This window comes from Schistocerca cancellata, chromosome 4, assembly GCF_023864275.1.
Source record: "Schistocerca cancellata isolate TAMUIC-IGC-003103 chromosome 4, iqSchCanc2.1, whole genome shotgun sequence".
NCBI classification, from domain to species: Eukaryota; Metazoa; Arthropoda; class Insecta; order Orthoptera; family Acrididae; genus Schistocerca; species Schistocerca cancellata.
The window spans coordinates 689,300,038-689,327,110 of NC_064629.1; the positions used below are offsets into that span (position 1 = coordinate 689,300,038).

General features: G+C 41.1%; 1 protein-coding gene across 1 annotated transcript in view; it reads right to left on the minus strand.

The window, feature by feature from the left end:
- LOC126184382 (E3 ubiquitin-protein ligase HUWE1-like) overlaps positions 1 to 27,073 on the minus strand; it is a 219,850-nt gene that overhangs the window by 45,641 nt on the left and 147,136 nt on the right. Inside the window, exons 24-27 of the mRNA XM_049926767.1 lie at positions 24,938 to 25,387; positions 24,622 to 24,853; positions 11,092 to 11,266; positions 9,058 to 9,178 (exon numbers count right to left, since the gene is read on the minus strand). Coding sequence (XP_049782724.1) covers positions 9,058 to 9,178; positions 11,092 to 11,266; positions 24,622 to 24,853; positions 24,938 to 25,387 — 978 coding nt within the window. The remainder of the gene's footprint in view (positions 1 to 9,057; positions 9,179 to 11,091; positions 11,267 to 24,621; positions 24,854 to 24,937; positions 25,388 to 27,073) is intronic.

The window sequence follows — 27,073 nt, forward strand, 5'->3', positions numbered from 1 at the left end:
CAAAAGTTGATGTTTGTCATTGATGGATGCTATAAAGTGATTCCAGGCAGACAGCCCTGCACAATGAATTTTGTGACTTAGCACAGCACAGCACAGCACAGCACAGCACAGCACAGCACAGATCCATTTTATACTGGATTTCATAGCTTCAGGAGATAATGTTTCCTTGTATACCTCCTGTTTTTATTTTTACCCATAGAGCAGTCCATAAGAGTTAGGTATGGTGACTGTGCAGTTCATTTTGTGTTTACTGAGCGACCTATCCAACAACTGTAATTCATTTCGTTCTGTTTTGTTGGCACCACACAAATTGCCTTAGATCCACCAGGATAGCTTCTAATAACTTTGGCAGCGTATTTGTTATGAACTACAGATACTTGGGGCTAGTTAGAATCTCATCAATGAAACAGAGACCAAAACGTGATTCTCAAAAAGCTGACACCACACACTGAAAGACTGAAGTAACTGTTTGTCCATTTCTCTCAGCTAGTGTGAATTTTCAATTGAACAGTACTGGATATAATGAAGAACAATTTGTTGATGGTCTGTAAACAAGGCTCCATCTCTGAACAAGATTTCACATAGATACACCGCATCACTTTGTAGCTTTTGTGGGCACTATTCAGGGAACCATAACCAATTTTGAAAATCATTGCTATGAAGCTATTGACAGAGTAAAATGTGGAAAGGATAAAATGTGTTGGAACACAGTGTTTGCAGAACACCCCTTTGACTGATCTCATCCACACATTCGAACTATCTCATAATGACAAATGGATTGTGTGGTACTGTGGTTAAGATGTTAGTTCCATTTAATCAGTTGCTGTTCTTTTATGGTGGCATATCTTGTTCTTCACATTTCCAATTTCTTGAAATTTTTCATAACTTTTATAAGACAGATTGTTTTCGCTTTACACAATCTGGACATCTTTCAACATACTACCAAACTGCTGCCCAATAATTTGGCAACATTCGTCATAAACAAGAACAGTCACTTTTTTTGAACAATGTATAAACTGTGAAAGTCTGAATAGTTCTTAAGGAAGTGGTCCAAATTCTAGAACAGCAGAGAACAGACTGATTTCCTTTAAACACACACACAAAGCATGCCACACTTATGTGTTTGCTTACCTTTTGTACAGTAGGCAGATGCTTGTGGGAGCACTACTTTCAACAGCATGTTAGCTGTCTGTAGCATTGGTATCTTGTGCCTATTTGGTTAAGTGCTACATATTATGCTCTCTTTGAAGGCTCACCCCAATCTCACAGAAAGAAGTATACACTTCCATTTAAAAACTTGTCAGTTTGGCAGCTATATACACCAAAAATTGTTTTTGTATGTTAAATAATTTGATACACTGTCTAATAGAATTTAACCTTGATACATTTACTCATTCTGGATGTATTTCTAATGGCCTTTCTTAGCTGCCTCTCCCTGAATCAAAGTTCACTCTAAAAGCTACATGAAATAATCACGTAAGAAACAGCAAAAATAACTGATTTATATTGCTACAAAGATTATAGTGGAAATTATGCAAATAGAGTATATTTTCTAAAGTACACACATTAAATACTGTATTACATTTGAAGCAAAAATATCAACAATTAACATTTACAGAAGAAACAGATTTACTCACTAACACTAAATATATTTGTTTCCTGCAACATTAAAGATTGTTTTCTTTCTGAACACACAAAAGTACAGTTTTTCCTTTAGAAAGTACACACACACACACACACACACACACACACACACACACACACACACACACAAAAGGGGGAAAAAAATCTGGGGTCACCAATTTTCGGAATGATGAAACATGAAGGAAGAATAACCACAGCTAAAACAGGACCACTGTGCATTACGTAGTGAAGCAGCTCCTCGTAAGCCATACATATCTGTAGTCAATGCTAAGAAATGCTTGTGGTAGTATAAGGAGCAATACCACTGGACAATAGGTTACTGGAAAATGAGTGTGTTGGAGTGATTGATCACACTGTATCCTGTGGCAATGTGACGGAAGTGTGAGTTACGTGAATGGCTGGAGAACATTACCTGACATCATGTGTAGCACCAACAGTGAAGTATGGAGGCAGTTGTGTTACAGTATAGGGGTGTTCTTTCATAGTTAAGGTGTGGTTCCTTTAACTTAAGAAAAAAAAATAAATGCATTGTGTATTGCACATAGTAGAGGGCCAGTTAGGCAATGACTGCTTGTATTGGCATGACAAAACACCCCAGCATCTATGAGACAATGGTTTGTGGAGAACATTCCTGGAATGGACTGGTCTGCCCAGAGTCCCAACCTGAACCCAATGGAAAACCTTTGGGACTATTTAGAATGTATACTACACTCCATGTCCCAGTGTCCAACATCACTACTTCTCTAGTTTTGGATTTTAAGTAAGAAAGAGCTGCCATCCCACCACAGACATTCAGACGGCTCATTGAAAGTGTTGCCAGCACAGTCAGTTCAAGCTGTCATAAATGTGAAGTGTGGACATATCCTATAATAATGTCTACTAGTATGTGCCTGGATACTTTTGAGCAGATAGTTTACTTTCAGATAGCCAAACATCTAGCATTCCTGATTTTTTTTTTTTTTTAAACCTGCAAATAGATCAACTATGAGGTAATCAGCTGTTAAGAGTGGAAAGGGAGACAAAAATAAAGGAAAAAGATTTAGAATAAGGTGTCATAGATAATAAATCAGTAAGCACATTGCCCATTTCAGTTCAGGGATGACAGACGAAGGGGAAAATAAAAGTCAACCCCCATGAAACATGGATGTTGCCATTGGTTGGGAGGCTTGCGTGCCTCAGTGATATAGATAGCCTTACCATATGAGCAACCACAACAGAGGGTTATCTGTTGGGATGCCAGAAAAATGTGTGTTTCCTGAAGAGGGGCAAGGAGCCTTTTCAGTAGTTACGGAGGCAACAGTCTGGATGATTATCTGATCTGGCTGAAAGCAAGGGGAAGCTACAGCCATAATTTTTCCCAAGAGCATGCAGCTCTATTGTATGATTAAATGATGATGGCATCCTCTTTGGTAAAATATTACAGAGGTAAAATAGTCCCCCATTCAGCTCTCCGGGTAGGGAGAAACAAAATTGGCATTCTACTGATCGGAGTGTGGAATGTCAGATTCCTTATTCAGGCAGGTATGTTGGAAAATTTAAAAAGGGAAATGGATAGATCAGAGTTATAGTGGGAATTAGTGGCATTTGGTGGCAGGAAGAACAAGACTTCTGGTCAGGTGAATACAGGATTACAAATATAAAATCAAATAGGGGTAATGCAGGAGTAGGTTCAATAATGAGTAAAAAAACAGGAATGTGGATAAGCTGCTATGAACAGCATAGAGAACGCATTATGGCGGCCAAGATACACATGAATCCCATACCCACCACAGCAGTACAAGCTTATGTGCCAACTAGCTCTCCAGATGAGGAGGAGATTGAGGAAATGTATGGTGAGGTAAAAGAAATTATTCATTTAGCTAACAGAGCAGAAAATTTGATAGTCATGGGGGACTGGAATTTGACAGTGGGAAAAGGAAGAGAAGGAAAAGTAGTAGGTGAACATGGACTGAGAGGGGGGGGGGGGGGGGGGGGGGGGAGAGGAACGAATGAAAGATAAAGCTGCCTGACAGTTTTGCACAGAGCATAATTTAATCATAGCTAACACTTGGTTTAAGTATCATGAGAGAAGGTTGCATATGTGGAAGAGAGATTGATTATATAATGGTTAGACAGAGAGTTAGGAACCAGATTTTAAATTGTAAGACATTTACAGGGGCAGATGTGGACTCTGACCACAATTTATTGATTATGAAGCGCAGATTAAAGATGAAGAAACTGCAAAAAGGCAGGAATTTAATGAGATGGGACCTGGATAAACTGAAAGAAGAGGTTGTAGAGGGTTTCAGTGGGAGTATTAGGGAATGACTGCTAAGAACAGGGGAAAGGAAAACAATAGAAGAAGAATGCGTAGCTTTGAGAGGTGACATACTGCAGGCAGCAAAGGATGAAGTGGGTAAAAAGACTAGGGCTAGTAGAAATCCTTGGGTAACACAGGAGGTATTGAATTTATTTGATGATAGGAGAAAATATAAAAACACAATAAATGAAGTGGGTGAAAGGGAATACAAATGTCTAAAAAATGAGACTGATAGGAAGTGCAAAAGAACTAAGCAGGAATGGCTAGAGGCCAAATGAAGGATGCAGAAGCATATATCATTAGTGGAAAGATAAATACTGGCTACAGGAAAATTAGAGTGACATTTGGAGAAAAGAAAACCACCTGTTTGAATATCAAGAGCTCAGATGCAAAGCCAGTCGTAAGCAAAGAAGGGAAAGAAGAAAGGTGGAAGGAATATATACGAGGGTCGGAACTTAAAATAGTGGCAACTATTTGTTCACAACTATATATATATATATATATATATATATATATATATATATATATATATAAACAAACTTGAACCTCTTTTGTATCACGAGTGTTGAGAGTTCGGTACTCTCTGCAATTGTTAACATTTTTCTGGATTGAAATCTCCTTTCCACACAACCAAATTTGTATAAATTTGGTGTCTGTACATAATATATAAAGGCTAGTGACAAACATCTTCACAAATAAAATAACACGGCAAATCAAAAGACAGTGTTATACATGAAACTGTTTCTTTAAAATATTGCTATGATATGATTAGTATGATCAGGCAGCTAAATTGTACTCTTCATGTAACATTAAGATGACACAATGTGAAGCAGCATAACTATGAATTCACTACATGCATTAAATCTATTATGGAATGCAATTACTGCAGTGAAATAATTAACATGTAAATTTATTCACACCGGCATCAAACGACTGTATGAAAATAACTGATAACTTTGTGTAAGAAATTTTACCCAGCACCGTTTTTCTCTGACTGTGTATCTGACAAGCAATCCAATATACAAAACCAAGGATAACAAAGTTAATCTGCACAAAAAATGAGTGCATGCTTCAATGAAATCAAACTAAGTCAATCAAGTTCAATAATTTCAGTAGTATAACTGTAGCAGAGTGATGATATTCTTCTTATCTATAAGAAAAACAACAATTTTCCCTATCTTCTCAGGAAGTCAATAAAAGAACTGAAGACTTAAGTCAAGGGAAAACTATGGTTACATGAGTTTGGTTTATTAACCTTGGGTATGCAGCTCTCACAACTGTTTCAACAAGTTTCTTATATTTCATGAAGACCAGCTATGTTACTTATGAAGCAAACTTGGGAAACAGCGTCTAATGCAGCAGCTATTCATCAACCAACGTGATATTAGGTGAGGAACTCTCAAATCTATCCTGTCAGTGGACCTTTTTTGTGACTGAGTATCCTGTTACAAATTATTGCAAATTCATAAATTCTGTAGAGGCTTTGAATGTGGGCCACACGACAGAGTTTTGTTCACGTGTGGAGCAACTATTTTTGCTGTAACTATGAATAAAGCTACCCTTGTGTTTCTGTCTTCTGCCTGCAGTAAGAAGCCTTTCCTTCAGGCCACAACTGTTAAAACAGACTGTTGTGGAAGTGTTGTTCTGTCCAAGTAGCATTATGAAGAAACTACTACTAGACAGACACCTTTCACTAATGTGGTTTATGTTGTACAGTACAGTTTGTTCACACAGGTACGGGATGTTTAAAAAGTCTCTTTGCAGTGCTGTACGATTGTCAGCTGCATGTGCCATATGCCACAGTGAACATACCGAAATGAAAACTCAGTGAAATACAAGTTATTAATTTATTGAATACTCATTTTTACTTACAAATTTTCACATTAAACGTTGAAAGTGTCCCCCCTGTTGTTGAATACACAATTCAATTCATCTAATCATGTTTCCAAACACAAGCTGTAACATTTTTTCTGTAACAGAAGCAGTGAAAGTAGATATTGCAGTTTTCAATTCATCGATGGATTTTGGACAGTTTTTATACACAGTTGCTTTCGCTGCACCCCAGAAGAAAAAATCAGGTGGTGGTAGGTCAGGTAATCATGGAGGCGAACGTCCCTGTGAAATTATGCAATCGCCAGAAACATCAGCACAACTGTCACTTTGTATGGGAAAAGTTCTAATTTTTTCCTTGCAGCTGTCTGGGCCATTCTGACACTAACACCGATTTCCTGGGCGAGTTTTCTTACTGGCTTCTTCAGACTCGTGGACATTTTATCAGAAATATAGAGTAGTATAATCCTCAGACAAAATGCTAGGATGACCACTTCTCGATGCATGTCGCTAAACCCGTAATTTGAAACTTGTAAATCAAATCTCGCACAGTATCGCAATGTGGGAGTGTTGTCTCTGGGAAAACTGAATTAAATGTTTCACAAACTGAAACTGTGTATTTACCACCAGCTTTGGACACTTGTTTCACTAAAAAGACACGTTCTTCAATGGTTAGCATTTTATCTGTGACAAAAATGAAACAAACGAACAAAGGAACTAAACGTAAATGTTCATGTCAACACGTAATGACACACACCAGTGATACTACCGATGTTGTCATACGGCACTGAGAAGAGACTTTTTGAACACAGTGTATTACATACACAGCTCTCTCATGTTGAACAAAGGAGTTCTTGCTGCTACTTCCCTATGGTATTCTAAAATCTCGAAGGTCATCAAGTAGGTGCTGAAGTAAAAATGATATTTCATTAAAAGATGGTGTAATTTTCCACTTTTTTGTATTAATTTTATTTGTTCACAGCTAGTTTCAGCCTTCTAGGATATTCTCAAGTTATTTTGTAGTTCTGCAATAGAAAATTATGCCGTACATACTGAAATGTCAGTATCTTTAAATTTGTGCTCATCAGTTCGACAGAGTGACATTTACAAAGTATAAATTCATTACTGTGGTACTCGCTGTGAAGAAAATTTATGCTTTTTCACCAAGGGCCTCTGATGTTTGCCAACTGAGGACCACAGTGACACACAGCAATGAAGGAAAGAAACAGAAAAGTTGAACAGGATACGCAATTTAATAACCGCTCTTTTGCTTCTCTTAGGTTTCAGTTGGTATGATCTGGGTGTACATAAAAGAGTGTTCGTGAATAAGCCTTCTCCAGCTGACTGATACTATTACAGAAGTTGTTTTTTGTTTTGGCTATAGACAGATTCAATCTATTCATTCAAGTTGATAGAAGTGAAAGCACACTGTCAAATTTAGCATCTTAGTGATAGACTAGGACACAATAAATGAACTTTATTTTGGTGATATAAGCATTGCGTCTGCTTCACTCAGAGTAAGTAAATGCAAAGTAAAATTCCAATACAAACAGAATTCCAGGAAAGGACTGTTTCCTCAAATTATAATGCTGAACTTCTTTCTTAAATTTTTAATTAACATTTTTTGCACAATTATTAATTTATGGGGAAGAAATGAAATATGTTCTTTATTACATGTCATCCTGAAATGCAATTTTGTACAATCAGTATATCTGAAAACATATGAAGGTTAGTTTTGGAGTATGAAATGGAAGAATTAGCCTTATAAAACTAAAAACTATATGAATTCTTGGTGTTTGTTCTTTTGGACATGCATTCATATAATTGATTTGCCTCAAATGGCAATGGGTCCACAACCTTCAGTGCGTTTGCACAATATCATTTGACTTCCATCGGGTACCTAAAATTATCAAGCATGGAGGACATGAACAGGGACGTGGGACACGAGGCGTGAGGTGTAAATGTGGGTTGGTTGGAGAGTGTGCCAAGATAGTTCTTGCAAATGCGATAAGCACTGTCTGGATGACTGTCGTTTGTTAAGGATAAATGGATAAATGAAGGTGGATTAGATGACGTAGACAAGAGACAGTAATGCACTATCTGGTCAACGCAGCCCTGTCACTTGCTTCCAAAACGGCATTCTTTTTTGGACGACTTCAATAGATAATTTGTAGGTACCAGTCCTCAGTTGGTAGTGTCAACTGTGGATCATCACTATGAGACAGACCTACAACTTTTTGTCTTACAATAGCAACTGAATGTTTGAATGATGCTGGTGGAATGTATGCAAATTTAGGAGCCAACTTACTGTGTTAACTACACTGCTAGCCATTACGTAACAAGTCTAAGCTTGAAAATACCTTTTGAAGTATGTTGACAAATCTACTAGGACATTTCAGCTGCACTGTGTCATTCATGATCTACTGAATTGCACTGAAAATGGTGGTTTTCTTTTCCACTACATTACATAGGTGACTGTATGTAACAATTTCCTATTGCCAAGAAAGCGCTCAGAGATTTTTTGAGCAGCTTAATTATTAATATATTTTTTTTCAGACAACAATTTCTTACAACGCTGTAGGTCAGCACAAACACTCAACTTTATTTTAAATCTTGAACTATCGTCAAGCTTTAAATACATGGCACCTTGTAACTTAATTACATAAAATAGTGGCTGTGTTACTGAAAATCCATAAAACTGCTGCTATATTTTTTGCAAGGAAAGCCTATCCACAACACAGACTTTTGAGAAAGCAATAATCCCATTCAACACAAGATAGGGTGTGATGATAAATTATTCACTGTCTGTTAATTTCATGAGAAAATAGTCAGCCTATTACTACTATGGAGACCTCCTCCTCCCCCCCTCCCCCCCCCCACACACACACTCTGCAAGAGAACCTAATAAATCTCCACAGCATTATATGACAGTCACTCACATGAAACATTGCACAAACAAACTGTGCACATAGGTTCTATCATAATTGTTCAAATGTGTGTGAAATCTTGTGGGACTCAACTGCTAAGGTCATCAGTCCCTAAGCTTACACACTACTTAACCTAAATTATCCTTAGGACACACACACACACACACACACACACACACACACACACACACACACACACACACACACACACAAGGGAGGACTCGAACCTCCGCCGGGAACAGCCGCACAGTCCATGACTGCAGCGCCTTAGACCGCTCGGCTAATCCCGTGCGGCCTTCCATCATAATTATTCACAATGAGTGACAAGTAAAGAAATCACACTTTAAATCTATGTACCTTGAATAATTTGATCCCTGTGAGCCACTGGAATCTGTACTTGCCGTGTTCCATGCATTCCACTGTGCTCTTTGTTGTGCAGCAGATGACTGAAGCGAATACCTTGAACTGCTTACCCTGCCTAATGAGATCAGGAATGCTTTTTCATCAATAAATCAAATAAAAATTAAAAGTAGAAAAAGTGTAGATTTAAGCAGAAACAAAATGTTATGACAAAATTACTTTCAAAGTTACTTAACGATGCATTTCAATTATATTACAAAAGTTAGGAAAATTATACAACAATAGACAGAAAAAACAAATGCAAGGCTGGTGGTAATGTAACAGGATTATTCACTAGATATTACTGTCAACTAATGCACATATTACCACAAAAGAAATAGCTAACAAATTTCATATAAATATCCAACAAAATCACAACTTAACTGTGTATCATGACTGGTTATACTTGCCTATCTCAGTCACCTTCATGTCTATAAAAAACAAACAAATCCAATTCAAAAACTAGGTGATAATATCAAAAGCAGCCTTTTTCCTCAGTACTATGAATATGATACAAACATTATTCTTTCAAGTTTTATGCAATATCAAAAACAGATGTGAAAGTTCACTTGTCCAGTGCTTAGGCTCTGCTGAGATATGACCCTGTTCAACTTACTATTTTTTCTTCTTGTAATGCGAGATACAGTGCAACAATTCTTTTCCATAATCTGAAGTTGTTATCTATGAGGAAATGAAGCCAGTCATGATCTGTGATTACATTGCAGGTGTGTCATACAACAAGTACGTTTTTGTAATGCTTTGGCAACCAAGGCTAGACACAATTTGCGTCAGAGTACTGGATTTTAAGGACCACACCAGAGTATATTTCTGGCTGTGATGTTTCCAATGCAAGAGTCACTTATTACTTGAGAACTGGACTAGTTTCCTATGAGAACAATGTACAGGCATCATGTTACCAGTCCCTTGACATGTGCTGCCCTCTGTTGTCAATGTCTAGAATTATTTCAAAAGAAGCAGTAGGAAACATAAGAGCTACTGTCACGACTTACTGAGCCACTGTGCACTTGCACTGTCTTGAGATTCACTCAGTTTTTACCATTTCCCGTAATTCTACTACAAACATGCAATGTTCGTTGAGTAAACAAGACATTTTGGATGCTCAAGAAGAAAATTTTATGATTCTGGATTGGAAGGAGAAATATCAAAGTGGAAACACACTGAAGATGATTTATATTCAGGTAAGCTGCAGTATGTTGCAATTTGTTGCCACTAATATAGTTGCAACACACACTGTTGCTGAAATTACAATTTAGTTCTGTTATTTGTCTTCATAGGAAAGGAAATCTCTGATATTGCACCAATAGCAATAAACAATTCTGCACAGCACAATGATTCAAACTTTTCCACACAAAAGCCAATTACAAGTGAAACTGCCCTGTAAGTCACCATGCACTTTTTTTTTTTTTTTTTTAGGAACAATAACTATACTTTTCATCATCATTACTGTAAAATTTGTAATCTTTTACAGAATTAAACCTTGAAGATTTGTCTTTTTAGTGTTTATTGTCCTTTAAGATAAATCGAACACCCACGTGCCAGTAACATTTTAAATAATGGCATAAATGGTTGGTTATGTGGGATTGAAATTTTTTCTAAGTGGCTGGATCTCAAAGTTTTGGATCATGACATATTCTCTTTTATGTAACTAAACAAACAATCTGAACTAAAAAATCATCAACAAATTGTTTAAATTCATGGACGAGGAAAGGAAGTACAATATGGTTACACAGGTAAGTGGATGATCATCTAATTAAAACAGAATTGCTAACACACTAGATTATCATCATTTTGACGAGCTACTTATTTACAAATACTTCAAAAGTCTCATTGCAGTTTTTAAGATGTTTTCCGACTCTGCACTGAACAATTACATTTTGTTTGTGTTACTACAATTCTACTGACCATGGAAATAAATACAACATAATTCTTATATATTTTTTAACAAAAAATAGTAAAACACCACTTGTTTACCTGGATTCCTTAACATTGAAGACAATGCACTGGTATTGTGACTAACATGGCTAAAAAATCTGTCTTGCATCAATTGCCTGTTCCTCGCTTCCCATTCCCTTCGTAATGTCTGTGCTTCCTGTGCTAGATCTGGTGGCAACACAGACATTTGAGACTCCTCCATATCAGTCAAAATCTGTGGAGGAAATTTTTTTTGTATCTCATTATATTTTGTAAGTCTAAGTACTATAAATTTAGCACATTATCAAACAAATGTTGGCTTGGTTCCTGCTTTCATGCGGTATGATCGGCCCCAATTGAACAGCTCTGTCGGGGGGTCAATATGGAGCTAGATGAGCTGCTTCGGGTGGCTACTTTGTCAGGCATAGGTTTGGTTCCTGTTAATGGTATCGGTAGGTGGGACTTTACAAGACATGGCCTGCATCTCACTAGGAAAGGGAAGAGTAAACTGGCTGGGATGATTGCAAAATCTTTAACGGGTGGTGGTGGTGGTGGTGGGGGGGGGGGGGGGGGGGGGGCACAAACTCATGGGAGTACTTTTATAGACTAAGATCAGTGTCCAATCATCCTACACTGATTGAAATTAAGCTTAATGAGAAGTTCAGACAGTAGGTACCAGAGATGTGAAAATATCACAAGATTCACATAAAAGCAAAGTGAAAAATAATGTTAATACATTGCATCAGAATATCAGGGGATTAAAAAACAAAGCAGATGAGCTTCTTGTTTGTTTAGAATATTTAGAAACTGACGGTGGAATAGATGTACTATGCCTGTCTGAACATCATATAGTCACAGGTATGAAAATGGTAAATGTAGGTGGATATAAGCTTTCGGCACATGTAAGCAGAGACACTATGGAGAGAGGAGGAGTTGCCATATATGTTAAAATCTGTCATATTGTGAAAGATTTGGAAACTAAAATAATTTGTGTAGAGCAACGTATAGAAGGATGTGCATGTGAGCTTTAACTAAATAATGGCACTTTTATAATTGAAGCCATGTACAGGTCCCCATTCGGAAATTTTCAACTATTTTTGAAAAACTTGGACTCTCTGTTGTGCTATCTGTCAGACAAAGGAAAGCAAATGATTGATTGTGGGGATTTCAATGTAGATTTTCTGAAAGAGTCTGATAGGAATCTTGACCTTTAAGTATTACTTGGTTCTTTCAATTTGACATCAATTATTGATTTTCCTACTCAGGTGGTACAGGAAAGCAACACACTCATAGATAATGTTTTCATAGACAAAGATAAATTTAATCAAATAAAAACTTTTCCTGTTAAGAAAGGTCTGTCTGATCATGATTCACAGCTAGGTACAGTGTATGATATAGCTCCATACAGCAATACAAAACAGTCCTCTAAAATAGTGTGTTCAATTAACAATTTAACAATCAAAAGTTTTAAGGAAAGCTTGCAACAGTTAGACTCGGATGAGGTGTATAGGGAACACTGATGCTAATTTAAAATTTAACCTATTTCATGATACCTTTGTGAGTATATTTGAAAACAGTTTCCCTAAGAAAACAGTGAAATATAATTGTAAGAAACCATGTAAAAAGCCATGGCTTACTAAAGGGATAAAAATATCTTGTAAACAGAAAAGGGAAATGTATCTTATAGCTAGGAGGAGTAACGATCCCGAATCAGTGAAACATTATAAAAACTATTGCACTGTATTAAGAAAAGTTGTTAACAAGTCCAGAAGTTTGAGCATTATGTCTGAGATTAACATATCTGATGATAAAATTAAAATAATTTGGACTATTGTTAAAAGGGAAACTGGGCAACCAAGAGCACTGGATGACTGTATTTCTATCAAACACAATAAAAAATATGTTAACAAGAAGCCAGAAGTAGAAAACATTTTTAATAATCATTGTCTTGTAGAGAAAATAGGATCCAGCTATTCATTAGAAAATGCAAGGCAGTATATGGGAATTGATAAAATTGAAATTCAACCCACCTCTCCTATGGAAATTAGGAAAATAATAAATTCACTCAAAATCAAAAGTTCTCATGGAATTGATGGCATTTCCAACAGAGTACTAAAAGCTTGTTCCCAACAAATAAGTAGGAGTCTCAGCCACATATGTCGTAGCTCACTGAAACAGGGCATTTTTACAGACTGAAATACGCTATTGTTAAATCATTGCATAAAAAAGGGGATAGGTGATGCTAACAACTACTGCGCAATCTCGCTTCTGACAGCTTTATCCAAAATTCTTGAAAAAGTAATGTATTCGAGAGCAGCATCACTTTTTTTTTTTTTTTAAATGAAGTACTAACAAAATGTCAATTTGGTTTTCAGAAAGGCTATTCAACAGAAAATGCTATATATGTTTTCACTGATCAAATATTAAATGCATTGAATAACTGAACATCACCAATTGGGACATTTTGTGATTTCTCAAAGGCTTTTGATTGTGTGAATCATGAAATTCTTCTAGACAGGCTTAAGTATTGTGGTATGAGTGAGACAGTGCACAAATGGTTTAATTCATAATTAACTGGAAGAATGCAGAAGGTTGAAATTAACAGTAAAGATAGTCCGCAAAAACCAGCAGAGTCCTCTAACTGGGGAGGTATCAAGAATGGTGTCTCATATGGTTCAGTCTTGGGTCCCTTATTGTTCTTAATATATATTAACGACTTGACACTCTGTATTCATGAAGATGCAAAGCCAATTCTTTTTGCTGATGATACAAGTGAAGTAAATCACACCCAACAAGTAAGAATCATCTGAGAAAATTGTAAATAATGTCTTTCAGAAAATTATTAGGTGGTTCTCTGCAAATGGACTTTCACTAAACTTTGAGAAAACACAGATTATACAATTCTGTACAGTAAATGGCACAACACTATTGATAAATGTGGACTACGAATGTACGTATGTTCTTAAGGCAGAATACTGAAATTTTCTGGGTGTGTGCATTGGTAATTGAATTGGAAGAAACACATTGATGATCTGATGAAATGGTTAGGTTCAGCTACTTATGGTATTAAGAGTTACTGCAAATTTTGGTGATAAACATATCAGTAAATTAGCCTACTATGCCTATTTTCATTCACTGCTTTCATATAGCATCATATTTTGGGGCAATTCGTCATTAAGAAAGAAAGTATTCATTGCACAAAAGCGTGTTATCAGAATAATAGCTGGAGCCCACCCAAGATCACCTTGCAGACATTCATTTAAGGAACTTGGGATATTCACAGTACTTTCACAATACATATATTCACTTACAAAATTTGTCATTAATAACCCATCCCATTTCAAAAATAACAGTGAAGTGCATAGCGACAAAACCGAAGAAAGGATGATCTTCACTATTCTGGATTAAATCTCACTTTGGCATAGAAAGTGGTGAATTATGTTGCCACAGAAATCTTCGGTCATTTGCCAAATAGTATTAAAAGTCTGACAGATAGCCAACCAACATTTAAAAGCAAATTAAAAGAATTTCTGAATGACAGCTGCTCCTACTCAATAGATGAATTCTTAGATATGAAGTAGTAACTGTAAAAAAATAAAATAATTATTTTGTGTAAAGAAAACTTACGTTAAAGTGACACATTCCGCATCATTACGAAATGTCGTATTTATGATCTATGGAACAAGGTTAATGTATATATGTATGTATGTATGTATGTAAAACAAATTTTGATTGATAAATCTCTGGTTTGTTTCAGATTTTTCTTCTGCTTGTAATATGCTACATGGCACATGTCACACTGCAGCATAATTTTCGTACTATCTTAGCCTCTGAACAAATTTGGTAACATGACCAAACATATACTAAATCTCCAGTGATAAAACTGTCAACGCCCCTCAATGGAAATCTATCCACTGCTACAATCTGAGACAGCTGACAATTTCTGTCATTCTTATGTTGTTGATCAAAGGGCAGAGACAGCTGAATGTAACATCACACACAAGCCCACCGACAAGTACAACGACCTACAAATATACATACATACGTAATCTGAAGCCACCATACAGCGCCCGGCAGAAAGTACCTTGTACCACTAATAGTCATTCTCTTTCCTGTTCCCTTCACAAATGGACCCAAGGGGAAGTGCCTGTTTACACCTCCATATAAGCCCTAATTTCTCTTTATCTTGTCTTCGCAGTACACACACAAAATGTACATTGGCAGTAGTAGAATCATTCTGCAGTCAGCCACAAATGCCGGTTCTCTAAATTTTCTCAGTAATCTTTCACAAAAAGGATGTAGTCTTTCCTCGAGGGATTCTCATTTGAATTCATGAGAGATCTCCATTACACTTGCATGCTCACTGAACCATCCGGTAAGAAATCTAACAGTGATGGGCTTTTCAATTGGTGTTCTCTATGCAACTTCCCAGATATATGTAGCAAAATGCGCTTACTGTATTAAGAACTTCAGTGACTGAATGCACCACATCCATCTGAGTTCATCATATATGCTGAACCTTTTATATCCAGTCACTTGGACAGTACAAGATCCGATACCATCACTGTCTCATGCCACACATCACTATTCAAAATGTGATAATACAAAAGAGTGATCTTTTTAGCATAACAGAAATCTCTCATTGAACTAGTCAGTACATTTAACAGAAATGAACATGTCAACTTCATATATTACATGAAAAACATGTTGTCCTTCCACTGTAAGAATGTGTTTTTCCAAATATTCTCAGTAGCACTTTAAAAAATTGGATACTATACCTTCAAGATCAGCTTCGGTACATAAAATAATATTTTTTTTTTATAAAAACTTATCTTCAGGCTCTGATTTTCATTTAAAAATAATTTTATCACTGATAGTTCCTGGTACATGAAAGCTGTTTACCTGTACTAATGAGGAGAACATGGGAAGTGCCATCACCCAGTTTTCGAAGAAGTTTGTTCAGTGGAAGAGGAGTCAAAGTAAGGGACCATGTGTCTCATTTCTGAAAAAATGGTTGGTTGGTTGGTTTGGGGGATGAAAGGGACCAGACTGCTACGGTCATCGGTCCCTTTTCCCAAATACAAAGAACACCCACAGAGAATAAAAACGAGGAACAGAATAGATCACAGACGATACAGAACAAGAGAAACTGAGACAAAGACAAGACAAAACGAACTAAAACCACACAGAGTGTGACAGTGGTTGGCCGACCATAGAAATAAAAAATGAAAAGCCAACCACTTAGAAACACATTAAAAAATCAGTTTAAAATCATAGGCCAAAGGCCAGAATCAACACAAAACAATAAAATAAAACAGAAACACTCAGATTAAATGATAAAATCCCCCTGCCCGAATAAAACGTAAAACTAAGTCGGCCATAGTGGAGTCGTCTGTTAGAAGGGCAGGGAGCGTATCAGGCAGCGCAAATGTCTGCCTGACTACAGCTAAAAGGGGGCAGGCCATCAAAATGTGGGCCACTGTCAAAGCTGCCCCACATCGACATAGAGGAGGGTCCTCCTGGCGCAGTAAATAACTGTGTGTCAGCCGGGAGTGGCCAATGCGGAGCCGGCAAAGAACTACTGAGTCCCTGTGAGTGGCTCGCAGGGATGACCGCCACACAATCGTCGTCTCCTTGACATCACGGAATTTATTGCGCGTTGTCAGTTCGCGCCATTCATCGTCCCATAGCGCCAAGATTTTGCGATGGAAGACTGCCCGCAAATCAGTCTCTGGGAGGCCAACGTCCAGAGATGGCTTACTGGTGGCCTCTTTCGCCAGGCGGTCAACATGTTCGTTACCCGGGATACCGACATGACCGGGGGTCCACACAAAGACCACAGAGCGGCCGCAACGGGCAAGAGTATGCAGAGACTCTTGGATAGCCATCACCAGACGAGAACGAGGGAAACACTGGTCGAGAGCTCGTATACCGCTCAGGGAATCGCTACAGATAACGAAGGACTCACCTGAGCAGGAGCGGATATACTCTAGGGCACGAGAGATGGCGACCAGCTCAGCAGTGTAAACGCTGCAGCCATCCTGCAAGGAACGTTGTTCGGAACGGTCCCCTAGAGTGAGCGCATACCCGACATGACCAGCAACCATCGAACCATCAGTGTAAACAATGCCAGAGCCCTGATACGCGGCCAGGATGGAATAAAAACGGTGGCGGAAGGCCTCTGGAGGGACTGAGTCCTTCGGGCCCTGTGCTAAGTCGAGCCAAAGGCAAGGGCGACGAACACACCATGGGGGTGTATGCAAAGTAGCCTGGAAAGGAGGTGGAACAGTGGAAACCTGAAGCCCAGAGAGAAGCTCTTTGACGCGGACCGCTATTGTACAACCAGACCGGGGCCGACGTTCTGGCAGACGGACGACCAATAGCGGGAACAGGAGATGATAGTTTGGATGCCTGGGCGAGCTTAGAACGTGGGCAGCATAAGCGGCCAGCAAACGTTGGCGCCGGAACCGCAGTGGAGGTACACCTGCCTCCACTAGTACGCTGTCCACAGGGCTGGTGCGGAAAGCACCAGTGGCAAGGCGTATCCCGTTGTGGAGAATTGGGTCCAGAACCCGTAACGCAGATGGGGATGCTGAGCCATAAGCCAGGCTCCCATAATCCAGACAGGACTGGATTAATGCCTGGTAGAGCCGCAACAGGGTAGAGCGGTCGGCGCCCCAGCGGGTGTGGCTCAAGCATCTCAGAGCATTTAGATGTCGCCAACATGTCTGTTTAAGCTGCCGGATATGAGGCAGCCAAGTCAACCGGGCATCGAAAACCACCCCCAAAATCCCTGTGGGTCTCCACCACAGCAAGGAGTTCGTTGGCAAGATAAAGCCGCGGCTCAGGATGGACTGTTCGGCGCCGGCAGAAATGCATAACGCGGGTCTTGGCTGCCGAAAACTGAAACCCATGCGCTACAGCCCAAGACTGCGCCTTACGGATAGCGCCCTGTAGCTGAAGTTCAACAGCTGCAATGCCAGTAGAGCTGTAGTAAAGGCAGAAGTCGTCAGCATACAGGGAAGCGGAGACAGAATCTCCCACGGCCGCAGCAAACCCGTTAATGGCTATTAAAAACAGACAGACACTTAAAACAGAACCCTGTAGCACACCGTTCTCTGGGACGTGGGAGGAACTATACGAGGCCGCGACTTGCACGCGGAAGGTACGACACGACAGAAAATTGCGGATAAAAATCGGCAGAGGACCCCGAAGACCCCATCCATGAAGCGTACAAAGGATGTGATGACGCCATGTCGTATCGTACGCCTTCCGCATGTCGAAAAAGACAGCGACCAGGTGCTGACGGCGGGCAAAGGCAGTACGGATGGCCGACTCCAGGCTCACCAGAGTGTCGGTGGCGGAGCGGCCTTTACAGAACCCACCCTGAGACGGAGCCAGAAGGCCCCGAGACTCCAGTACCCAATGCAAGCGCCGACTCACCATCCATTCAAGCAACTTGCAAAGAACGTTGGTGAGGCTAATGGGACGGTAGCTGTCCACCTCCAGAGGGGTCTTTCCAGGTTTCAAAACGGTGATGACAACGCCTTCCCGCCATTGCGACGGAAACTCCCCCTTGACCCAAAGACGGTTGTAAAGATCGAGAAGGCGCCGCTGGCAGTCCACTGAAAGGTGTTTCAGCATCTGACAGTGGATGCCATCTGGCCCAAGAGCGGTATCAGGGCAAGCAGCTAGGGCACTGCGAAATTCCCACTCACTGAATGGAGCATTGTAAGATTCTGGGTGGTTGGTGTGAAACGAAAGGCTCCGACGTTCCATCTGCTCTTTAATGGAGCGGAAGGCCTGGGGGTAATTCGCAGAAGCGGAACTCATAGCAAAATGCTCTGCTAAGCGATTGGCAATGACGTCGGAGTCAGTACAAACTGCTCCATTCAGTGAGAGCGCAGGGACGCTGGCAGGGGTCCGATAGCCGTAGACGCGTCGAATCTTGGCCCAGACCTGCGAAGGAGTGACATGGAGGCCAATGGTGGACACATACCGCTCCCAGCACTCCTCCTTGCCTTGGTGGATAAGGAGGGCGGCCCGCGCACGCAGCCGTTTGAAGGCGATAAGGTGGTCTATGGAGGGATGTCGCTTGTGACACTGGAGCGCCCGTCGGCGATCTTTAATCGCTTCAGCGATCTCAGGCGACCACCAAGGCACAGCCTTCCGCCGAGGGGACCCAGAAGAACGGGGAATGGCAGATTCGGCGGCAGTAACGATGCTGGTGGTGACCGATTGAACCACCGCATCAATGTCATCAGTAGAGAGAGGCTCAAAAGCGGCAGTGGAGGAGAACAACTCCCAGTCAGCCTTATTCATAGCCCATCTGCTAGGGCGCCCAGAAGAGTGACGCTGTGGTAGTGACAAAAAGAGCGGAAAGTGGTCACTACCACACAGGTCGTCATGCACACTCCATTGGACAGACGGTAAGAGGCTATGGCTACAGATGGAAAGGTCAGTGGCGGAGTAGGTGCCATGCACCACACTGAAGTGTGTGAAGGCACCATCATTTAACAGCGAGAGATCGAGCTGCGACAATAAATGCTCAACGATGGTGCCTCGACCTGTTGCCACTGACCCACCCCACAGAGGGTTATGGGCGTTGAAGTCGCCCAATAGCAAGAAAGGTGGCGGCAATTGGGCTACCAGTGCAGCCAGGACATGCTGCGAGACCTCACCATCTGGTGGAAGGTAAAGACTGCAAACGGTAACAGCCTGTGGCATCCAGACCCGAACAGCGACAGCCTCTAAAGGTGTTTGGAGAGGGACAGACTCGCTGTGCAGAGTGTGAAGGACATATATGCAGACGCCACCAGACACCCTTTCATAAGCCGCCCGGTTCTTATAATAACCCCGATAGCCACGGAGGCCGGGGGTTCACATTGCCGGAAACCAAGTTTCCTGCAGAGCAATGCAAAGGAAAGGATGAAGGCTGATAAGCTGGCGGAGCTCAGCTAGATGGTGGAAGAAACCGCTGCAGTTCCACTGGAGGATGGTATTGTCCATGGCGGAGAAAGGCGTGACGGGACTGGGAAGGCAGATTACGCCGCTGGGTCACCTGCTGCCTCCGATTGAGCACCTGTGCTACTGCTATCCATGGCGTCTGAGGGACTGGCGAGATCGAGGTCCTCAGCAGACGCCAGGATCTCCACCTCGTCCTCAGACGCAGAGCTGGAAGGTGGCGGTGGGGTGGGGTGGCTGCCACCGCGAATTCCTTGGGCTTAGAGCTCTTCTTCTTGGATTTCTCACGCTGCTCCTTGGGTTTAACTGGCTGGGAGGGCTTCACCGATTCAGTCTCCGGGACTGAGGAGGATCGTGAAGCCCTTCGACCAGCTGATTGCGGGCACTTACGCCACTGTCGGTCGTCAGCATTCCCACTGGTGGAAACCTGGGAAGGGAGGGACCCAAGGGACCCCTAGCAAGCATGAGAAGCTGAAGAAGTTGGACATTTCTCCGGCTTAGAAGCAGGGACGGACGCCCCTGATGGGGGGGATGGTGTTGCCCCTGAGGTAGATGGCGCAGGAGCAACCCGGTGGGTAGAGCCCCCCACTGGCAAGGGGGCAGGAGGAGTTGTACCACTCAGCGATCCGGCCGGAAGTCGCGAAACTCATGGGGCGAGCACAGGTGTTGTAGCAGCGGCGTAGGATGATGTCATTCCCACGGGATGTAACCGGTCGTATTTCATTTTGGCCTCAGTATAAGTCAGTCGGTCCAGGGTCTTATATTCCATGATTTTGCGTTCTTTCTGGAAGATTCTGCAGTCTGGCGAGCAAGGTGAATGGTGCTCCCCGCAGTTGACACAGATGGGAGGCGGGGCACATGGAGTATTGGGATGAGACGGGCGTCTGCAATCTCGACATGTGAGGCTGGAAGTGCAGCGGGAAGACATATGGCCGAACTTCCAGCACTCGAAGCACCGCATCGGGGGAGGAATATAGGGCCTGACGTCACATCGGTAGACCATCACCTTGACCTTTTCCGGTAACGTATCACCCTCGAAGGCCAAGATGAAGGCACTGGTAGCTATCCGATTTTCCTTCGGACCCCGATGAACGCGCCGGACGAAATGTACACCCCTGCGCTCTAAGTTGGCCCGCAGCTCGTCATCAGACTGCAAAAGAAGGTCCTTATGGTAAATAACTCCCTGGACCATATTTAAACTCGTATGCGGTGTGATCGTAACAGCAACATCCCCCAACTTGTCACAAGCAAGCAACCGTCGTGACTGGGCAGAGGATGCCGTTTGGATCAGGACCGATCCAGAGCGCATTTTTGACATGCCCTCCACCTCCCCAAACTTGTCCTCTAAATGCTCGACGAAGAACTGAGGCTTTGTGGAGAGAAAAGACTCCCCATCAGCTCTCGTGCAAACTAAGAATCGGGGCGAATAACTGTTACCTCCATCCTGGGACTTACGCTCCTCCCACGGCGTGGCCAGAGAGGGGAACGTTTTCAGATTGTACTTTGTAGCATTAAATTGAGCCCGAGAACGCTTAGAGACTGCTGGCGGCTGGCCGCCAGCGAGAGATGATGTACCACGCTTCATTGCGGGTCATCCGCCCTGATGCCACCTACTCCGACCAAGGGCCCTCCCCACGGGCGCCACCCAGCCGCAGCAATAGCCACCTGGCAGGATGTCCATTGCCGGGAGTCCTGTTGCCCCAGGAAGATGGGCATCTACTCCTTGGCATACATGGGGAGTTAACGGCGCAGGCATCAGTAGAGCGATCCCTGTGTTGTCAGGGGGCTACAACCAAGAGGGTACATGGCGGCCCCACCACAACGGACTGGCTACCATGCTGGATCTTAGGTGCAAAACTGTCCAAGGTCGTCATCGCAGTTAAAAGAAACACTGTAGAGTGCAGCGTGGGAATCGCACCCAGGGACGTATCCTCGCCCAAGAGATGGAAAACGAGCGGGACACCATTGCAACGACAAAAAAGCCGGCTAAAGGTCTCAATGCACGACGGAGACAGTGCACCATGTAAGGCGCCCTTCCCCAATTGGCTCGCTCTTCGGAATAATTTAGAAAGATGGAGGTCAAACTCGAGAGGGGACCATCACATAAGGCCGAAACATTTGAGACTCCTTTTAGTCGCCTCTTACGACAAGCAGGAATACCGCGGGCCTATTCTAACCCCCGAACCCGCAGGGGGGTCTGAAAAAATGACATTCAAAGTTTTCAAGGTACTTTATGTGCCCTTTACCATGCAATACTCTCAGATAAAATGGTGACTCAGTGGTTAGCATTGCAGCCTCATATTTGTGGCCCGTGTTTGAAACCTGACTATTGTTTTTATGTATTTCATTTTTAAGGCTTTCATTTATCTACCCACATCCATAGAAGATTACTACACAAATGTTTCTTGTCAAATTAGAGGATACCAGGGTATTATATTAACTGCAAAATTATTACTGGATTCTAGAACAAGTGCCACAAATTTACTATATTAGATGCCTGTTCAATATATTGAGGGGCTACTATCTTTTTAAACTCTCATATTCTGATATTTCATTCTCATTTCAATTCTTCTTCTAAAATCAATGCTTAATAAATTCTTTTTCTTCTAATGTCAGCTCTCCTCCTAATGTCAGTTCAGCTCTCCTCCTAATGTCAGTTCAGCTCTCCTCCTAATGTCAGTTCAGCTCTCCTCCTAATGTCAGTTCAGCTCTCCTCCTAATGTCAGTTCAGCTCTCCTCCTAATGTCAGTTCAGCTCTCCTCCTAATGTCAGTTCAGCTCTCCTCCTAATGTCAGTTCAGCTCTCCTCCTAATGTCAGTTCAGCTCTCCTCCTAATGTCAGTTCAGCTCTCCTCCTAATGTCAGTTCAGCTCTCCTCCTAATGTCAGTTCAGCTCTCCTCCTAATGTCAGTTCAGCTCTCCTCCTAATGTCAGTTCAGCTCTCCTCCTAATGTCAGTTCAGCTCTCCTCCTAATGTCAGTTCAGCTCTCCTCCTAATGTCAGTTCAGCTCTCCTCCTAATGTCAGTTCAGCTCTCCTCCTAATGTCAGTTCAGCTCTCCTCCTAATGTCAGTTCAGCTCTCCTCCTAATGTCAGTTCAGCTCTCCTCCTAATGTCAGTTCAGCTCTCCTCCTAATGTCAGTTCAGCTCTCCTCCTAATGTCAGTTCAGCTCTCCTCCTAATGTCAGTTCAGCTCTCCTCCTAATGTCAGTTCAGCTCTCCTCCTAATGTCAGTTCAGCTCTCCTCCTAATGTCAGTTCAGCTCTCCTCCTAATGTCAGTTCAGCTCTCCTCCTAATGTCAGTTCAGCTCTCCTCCTAATGTCAGTTCAGCTCTCCTCCTAATGTCAGTTCAGCTCTCCTCCTAATGTCAGTTCAGCTCTCCTCCTAATGTCAGTTCAGCTCTCCTCCTAATGTCAGTTCAGCTCTCCTCCTAATGTCAGTTCAGCTCTCCTCCTAATGTCAGTTCAGCTCTCCTCCTAATGTCAGTTCAGCTCTCCTCCTAATGTCAGTTCTTATATTGTCTCATATGTTTATTCTTCAAGAAGATTGGCGTTTTCTCTTGGATGATATCAGTCTTAGAAAATTTCGAGACACGGATATTTTAAACACCACAAGTATTGTGCGAGGGTGGTTTGCCAGTGACATTCTTCATATGAAACTCACTTTGGAAAGAAACACCATCCATATTGGTGAAAATTGACTGTGTTGGCAGTAATTTCATGGCATACCATGCATAATGGATCACTTTCCTGAAAACTGGTAACTGAATATAAATCGAGATACACTACAGGAATTTCACTGAAAACAGCTTCAAATAATTTTCTCATACTTTTTTAAAAATTCTTTCATCTCACACACAATTAGTAGACAAATAAGGACAACATTATATCAGTATACATAGGTAAATATTAGTGTAGTTATCTTCTACAGACATGGGTATATAAATAAAGAACAAAAATGAAAGTAATAAATGGGTTTTGAACATGGGTCACCAAATTATGAAACCACAACACTAACGACTGTGCCACCATTTTGCCAGAGGGCATCACACAGTAAAAGGTGCACAAACTGCACACTATATGGGAAATACCTCAAATTTTGATCATCGTTTTTTCATAAATGCTCGAATATCTGTGAATAAGCTGAGACATGTGTGTGTTTATTTTGACCTCTCTTCCACTGAGCAAAATTTCTGGGACTTAGGTTATAGCTCTTGTTCTCCTCCTAAGTCTCTGACATGTTCTGGTGCACACCTTTTGAAGTGTCAAGAAGTTTCAATCAGCACATATTCCACTGCACAGTGAAAAATTAGCACCATTTTATAAATGATCTGTTGACAAGCAACCATCCTTCTTTATTAGAAAAAACTGCTGCGCCTCACTAGCACATTTTTTTCTATTTGATTTGGTGAAATTCCATCTTGTACATTTTTTCTTTCTCAAAATAGAGTATGTCAATTTAGTCTGTCTAACTGAAATGTCTAATTTTTAATTGTGAATACAAATTTATTTACAAGTATACAACCCAGTTAAATGACAGCAGTCTTGCATTCAATTATTTGGTGGTGGGTCTTTCAACTGGTGTTCTCTACACAACTTTCCAGAAATATGAAGCAATGTACACTTACTGTTTGCCTTAGTGATGATGGAAGATTCTGGAAGAATTCTGCAGCATTCACGGGATCATTAGGATTACTTGCAATTGCTGCTTGTCTTTGCTGTTCCAAATGATGCTGTGCAAGGACTTCTTCTTGTATGGATGGAGGCAATGCTGCCAGGAATTCTGGATTTACCTCAGACACATTTGATGCAATGAGGTCCCTTGTCTGTTGCAGTGTCCTCTGCCGTATTCTTTGTAACCTGAAGATTTTGTACACACACAAAATTTATTAAGAAAATTCCTGTAAGGTCCGATATTTATGAAATACTGGACAAACCAAGTACCTCAACTGCTCAGCAATCACTTCCTCTCGCATGTCGTCAGGAAGAGCAGCAAGAAAAGAAGGATCAACACCTTCAAGGAGATCAGATGGATTTCCTCCTGTTGACTGAGTTCCAGAACCAGAACTAGCAGCATTACTGGTGCTAGCAGATGCAGCCGATACAGGCTGTGGAGCTCTTGAAGTTCCAGCAACTGGGTGGCTGACAGATGGGGCTGTATGAACAACAGCTGTTGTTGAGGATGTCGATGCTGCTGATGACACATTTGCTTGTGGTGAACCTGATCCATGTGCACCAGATAATCTAAATAAATTAGTTGATTGCACTGATGATGATGATGATGCTGTACTTAATGTTGTACTGGTAGTACTTGTTGGTGCTGATGATGCTGATGTTGCATTGCTACCCGCTGATGATGATGCAGTAGTTGTAGCTGTCACACTGGTTTCTGGACTATAAAACACAACAAACAAATGTACTTGTTATGGTAAGAGCTAGTATTTTCCCACTAATTTTCGTGCAGAAGCAATTTAAATAACGGTTATACATGTTTAAACAACTGTAACACCCATTCACTGCATAATGTCCAATACATCTCACAAAATGGAACTTACGTAAAAACCAATAACTTACCACAAAACAATTATCATTTTGCATTTTTACATTTCCTTTCTTTTCATGGTGTGAACAAAATCACAGAGATGCTAGTCTTCCCCTAACAGTACAGTGAAGCACAATAATTTATGATAATCTAAACCATTCTCGCCTTATAATTGGAAAATACACCAACAAATTTTATAGTAGACACATCATAAGAAAAAGAACAATTCAACAGTTAAGTGAGATGACTAAAAGAATTTATTTGCAGGGGTTCCTTAAATCTTTATAATTACATTCAATTAAAGACAGTTGCGATCTTAATTTACCCATGATGTATGCATATTCTTGGGCCATGTCCTATGTTAAGCGACAGATGCGAACAACAGTGTGCGACAGCTTCAGACAACATACAACAAACAAAGGTATAGTTGCGGAAGTGTCCTCATGAGCAATGTCTATGGCATTGCCCACCCTCTTCTACAACGTTTCTGAATCCTGTTGCTGCAGCACAAGCAAAAGTGAGAGTGACATCTACGAGTCTTCTTGGTAAGGCACTGGAGCTGTTATGAAATACATATCACTGATTTTAAGAAAACTAAACAGAAAAAAAGTCTGATTCTTCCACATCTTACAGCTTGACATCAGCTCGTTTTGTATTATCACGTAATAGGGGGGAGTGTGTGGCAGATATGACGCGCGAGTTGGGATGGAAGTCATTAAAGCAAAGACGTTTTTCGTCGCGGCGAGATCTATTTACGAAATTTCAGTCACCAACTTTCCCTTCCGAATACGAAAATATTTTGTTGAGCCCAACCTACATAGGTAGGAATGATCATCAAAATAAAATAAGAGAAATCAGAGCTCGAATAGAAAGGTTTAGGTGTTCATTTTTCCTGCGCGCTGTTCGGGAGTTGAATGGTAGAGAGATAGTATGATTGTGGTTCGATGAAACCTCTGCCAAGCACTTAAATGTGAATTGCAGAGTGATCATGTAGATGTAGATGTAGAAGGACTGAGTTTATATCCGTTAAGTCATCATAGTTACTGTGCTGCACAAAACTAAATAAATAACTGCATGAAATTTTTAAATGTTTGCAGAGGTAAAATCACAGTCCATAGGCTTTGTGTATAGTTCATTTTAAGCCATACATTAAAGCATATGAAATATAGCCAATATATCAAAACTGTATTTACATTTGAGAGCAGAATGATATATCTTCTCATTCTCAAGATAGTGGTTGTTATATTCACAGGTGGGTCACTTGCAGTGTGTCCAAATCCTTTCCTGTGCATCAGGAATCACGTGGTCATAAAAATCGTCTTATTTCATAAATGGTTTGGTAAAGCAAGACAAGGTTTCTTGGAAATGACATCACACAAAAAGGATATATTTTGTTGCATGATTAACATTTGAAATGTTTTTGTCAAATGCTTGAGCAGAGGGAAAACAAGACTCCCTATAAATTACATAATGAATCTTTGTCTGAATTTTCATAGCAAAACACAGTGAGAAATGGGCAAATTGGGTATCAAAGCAAC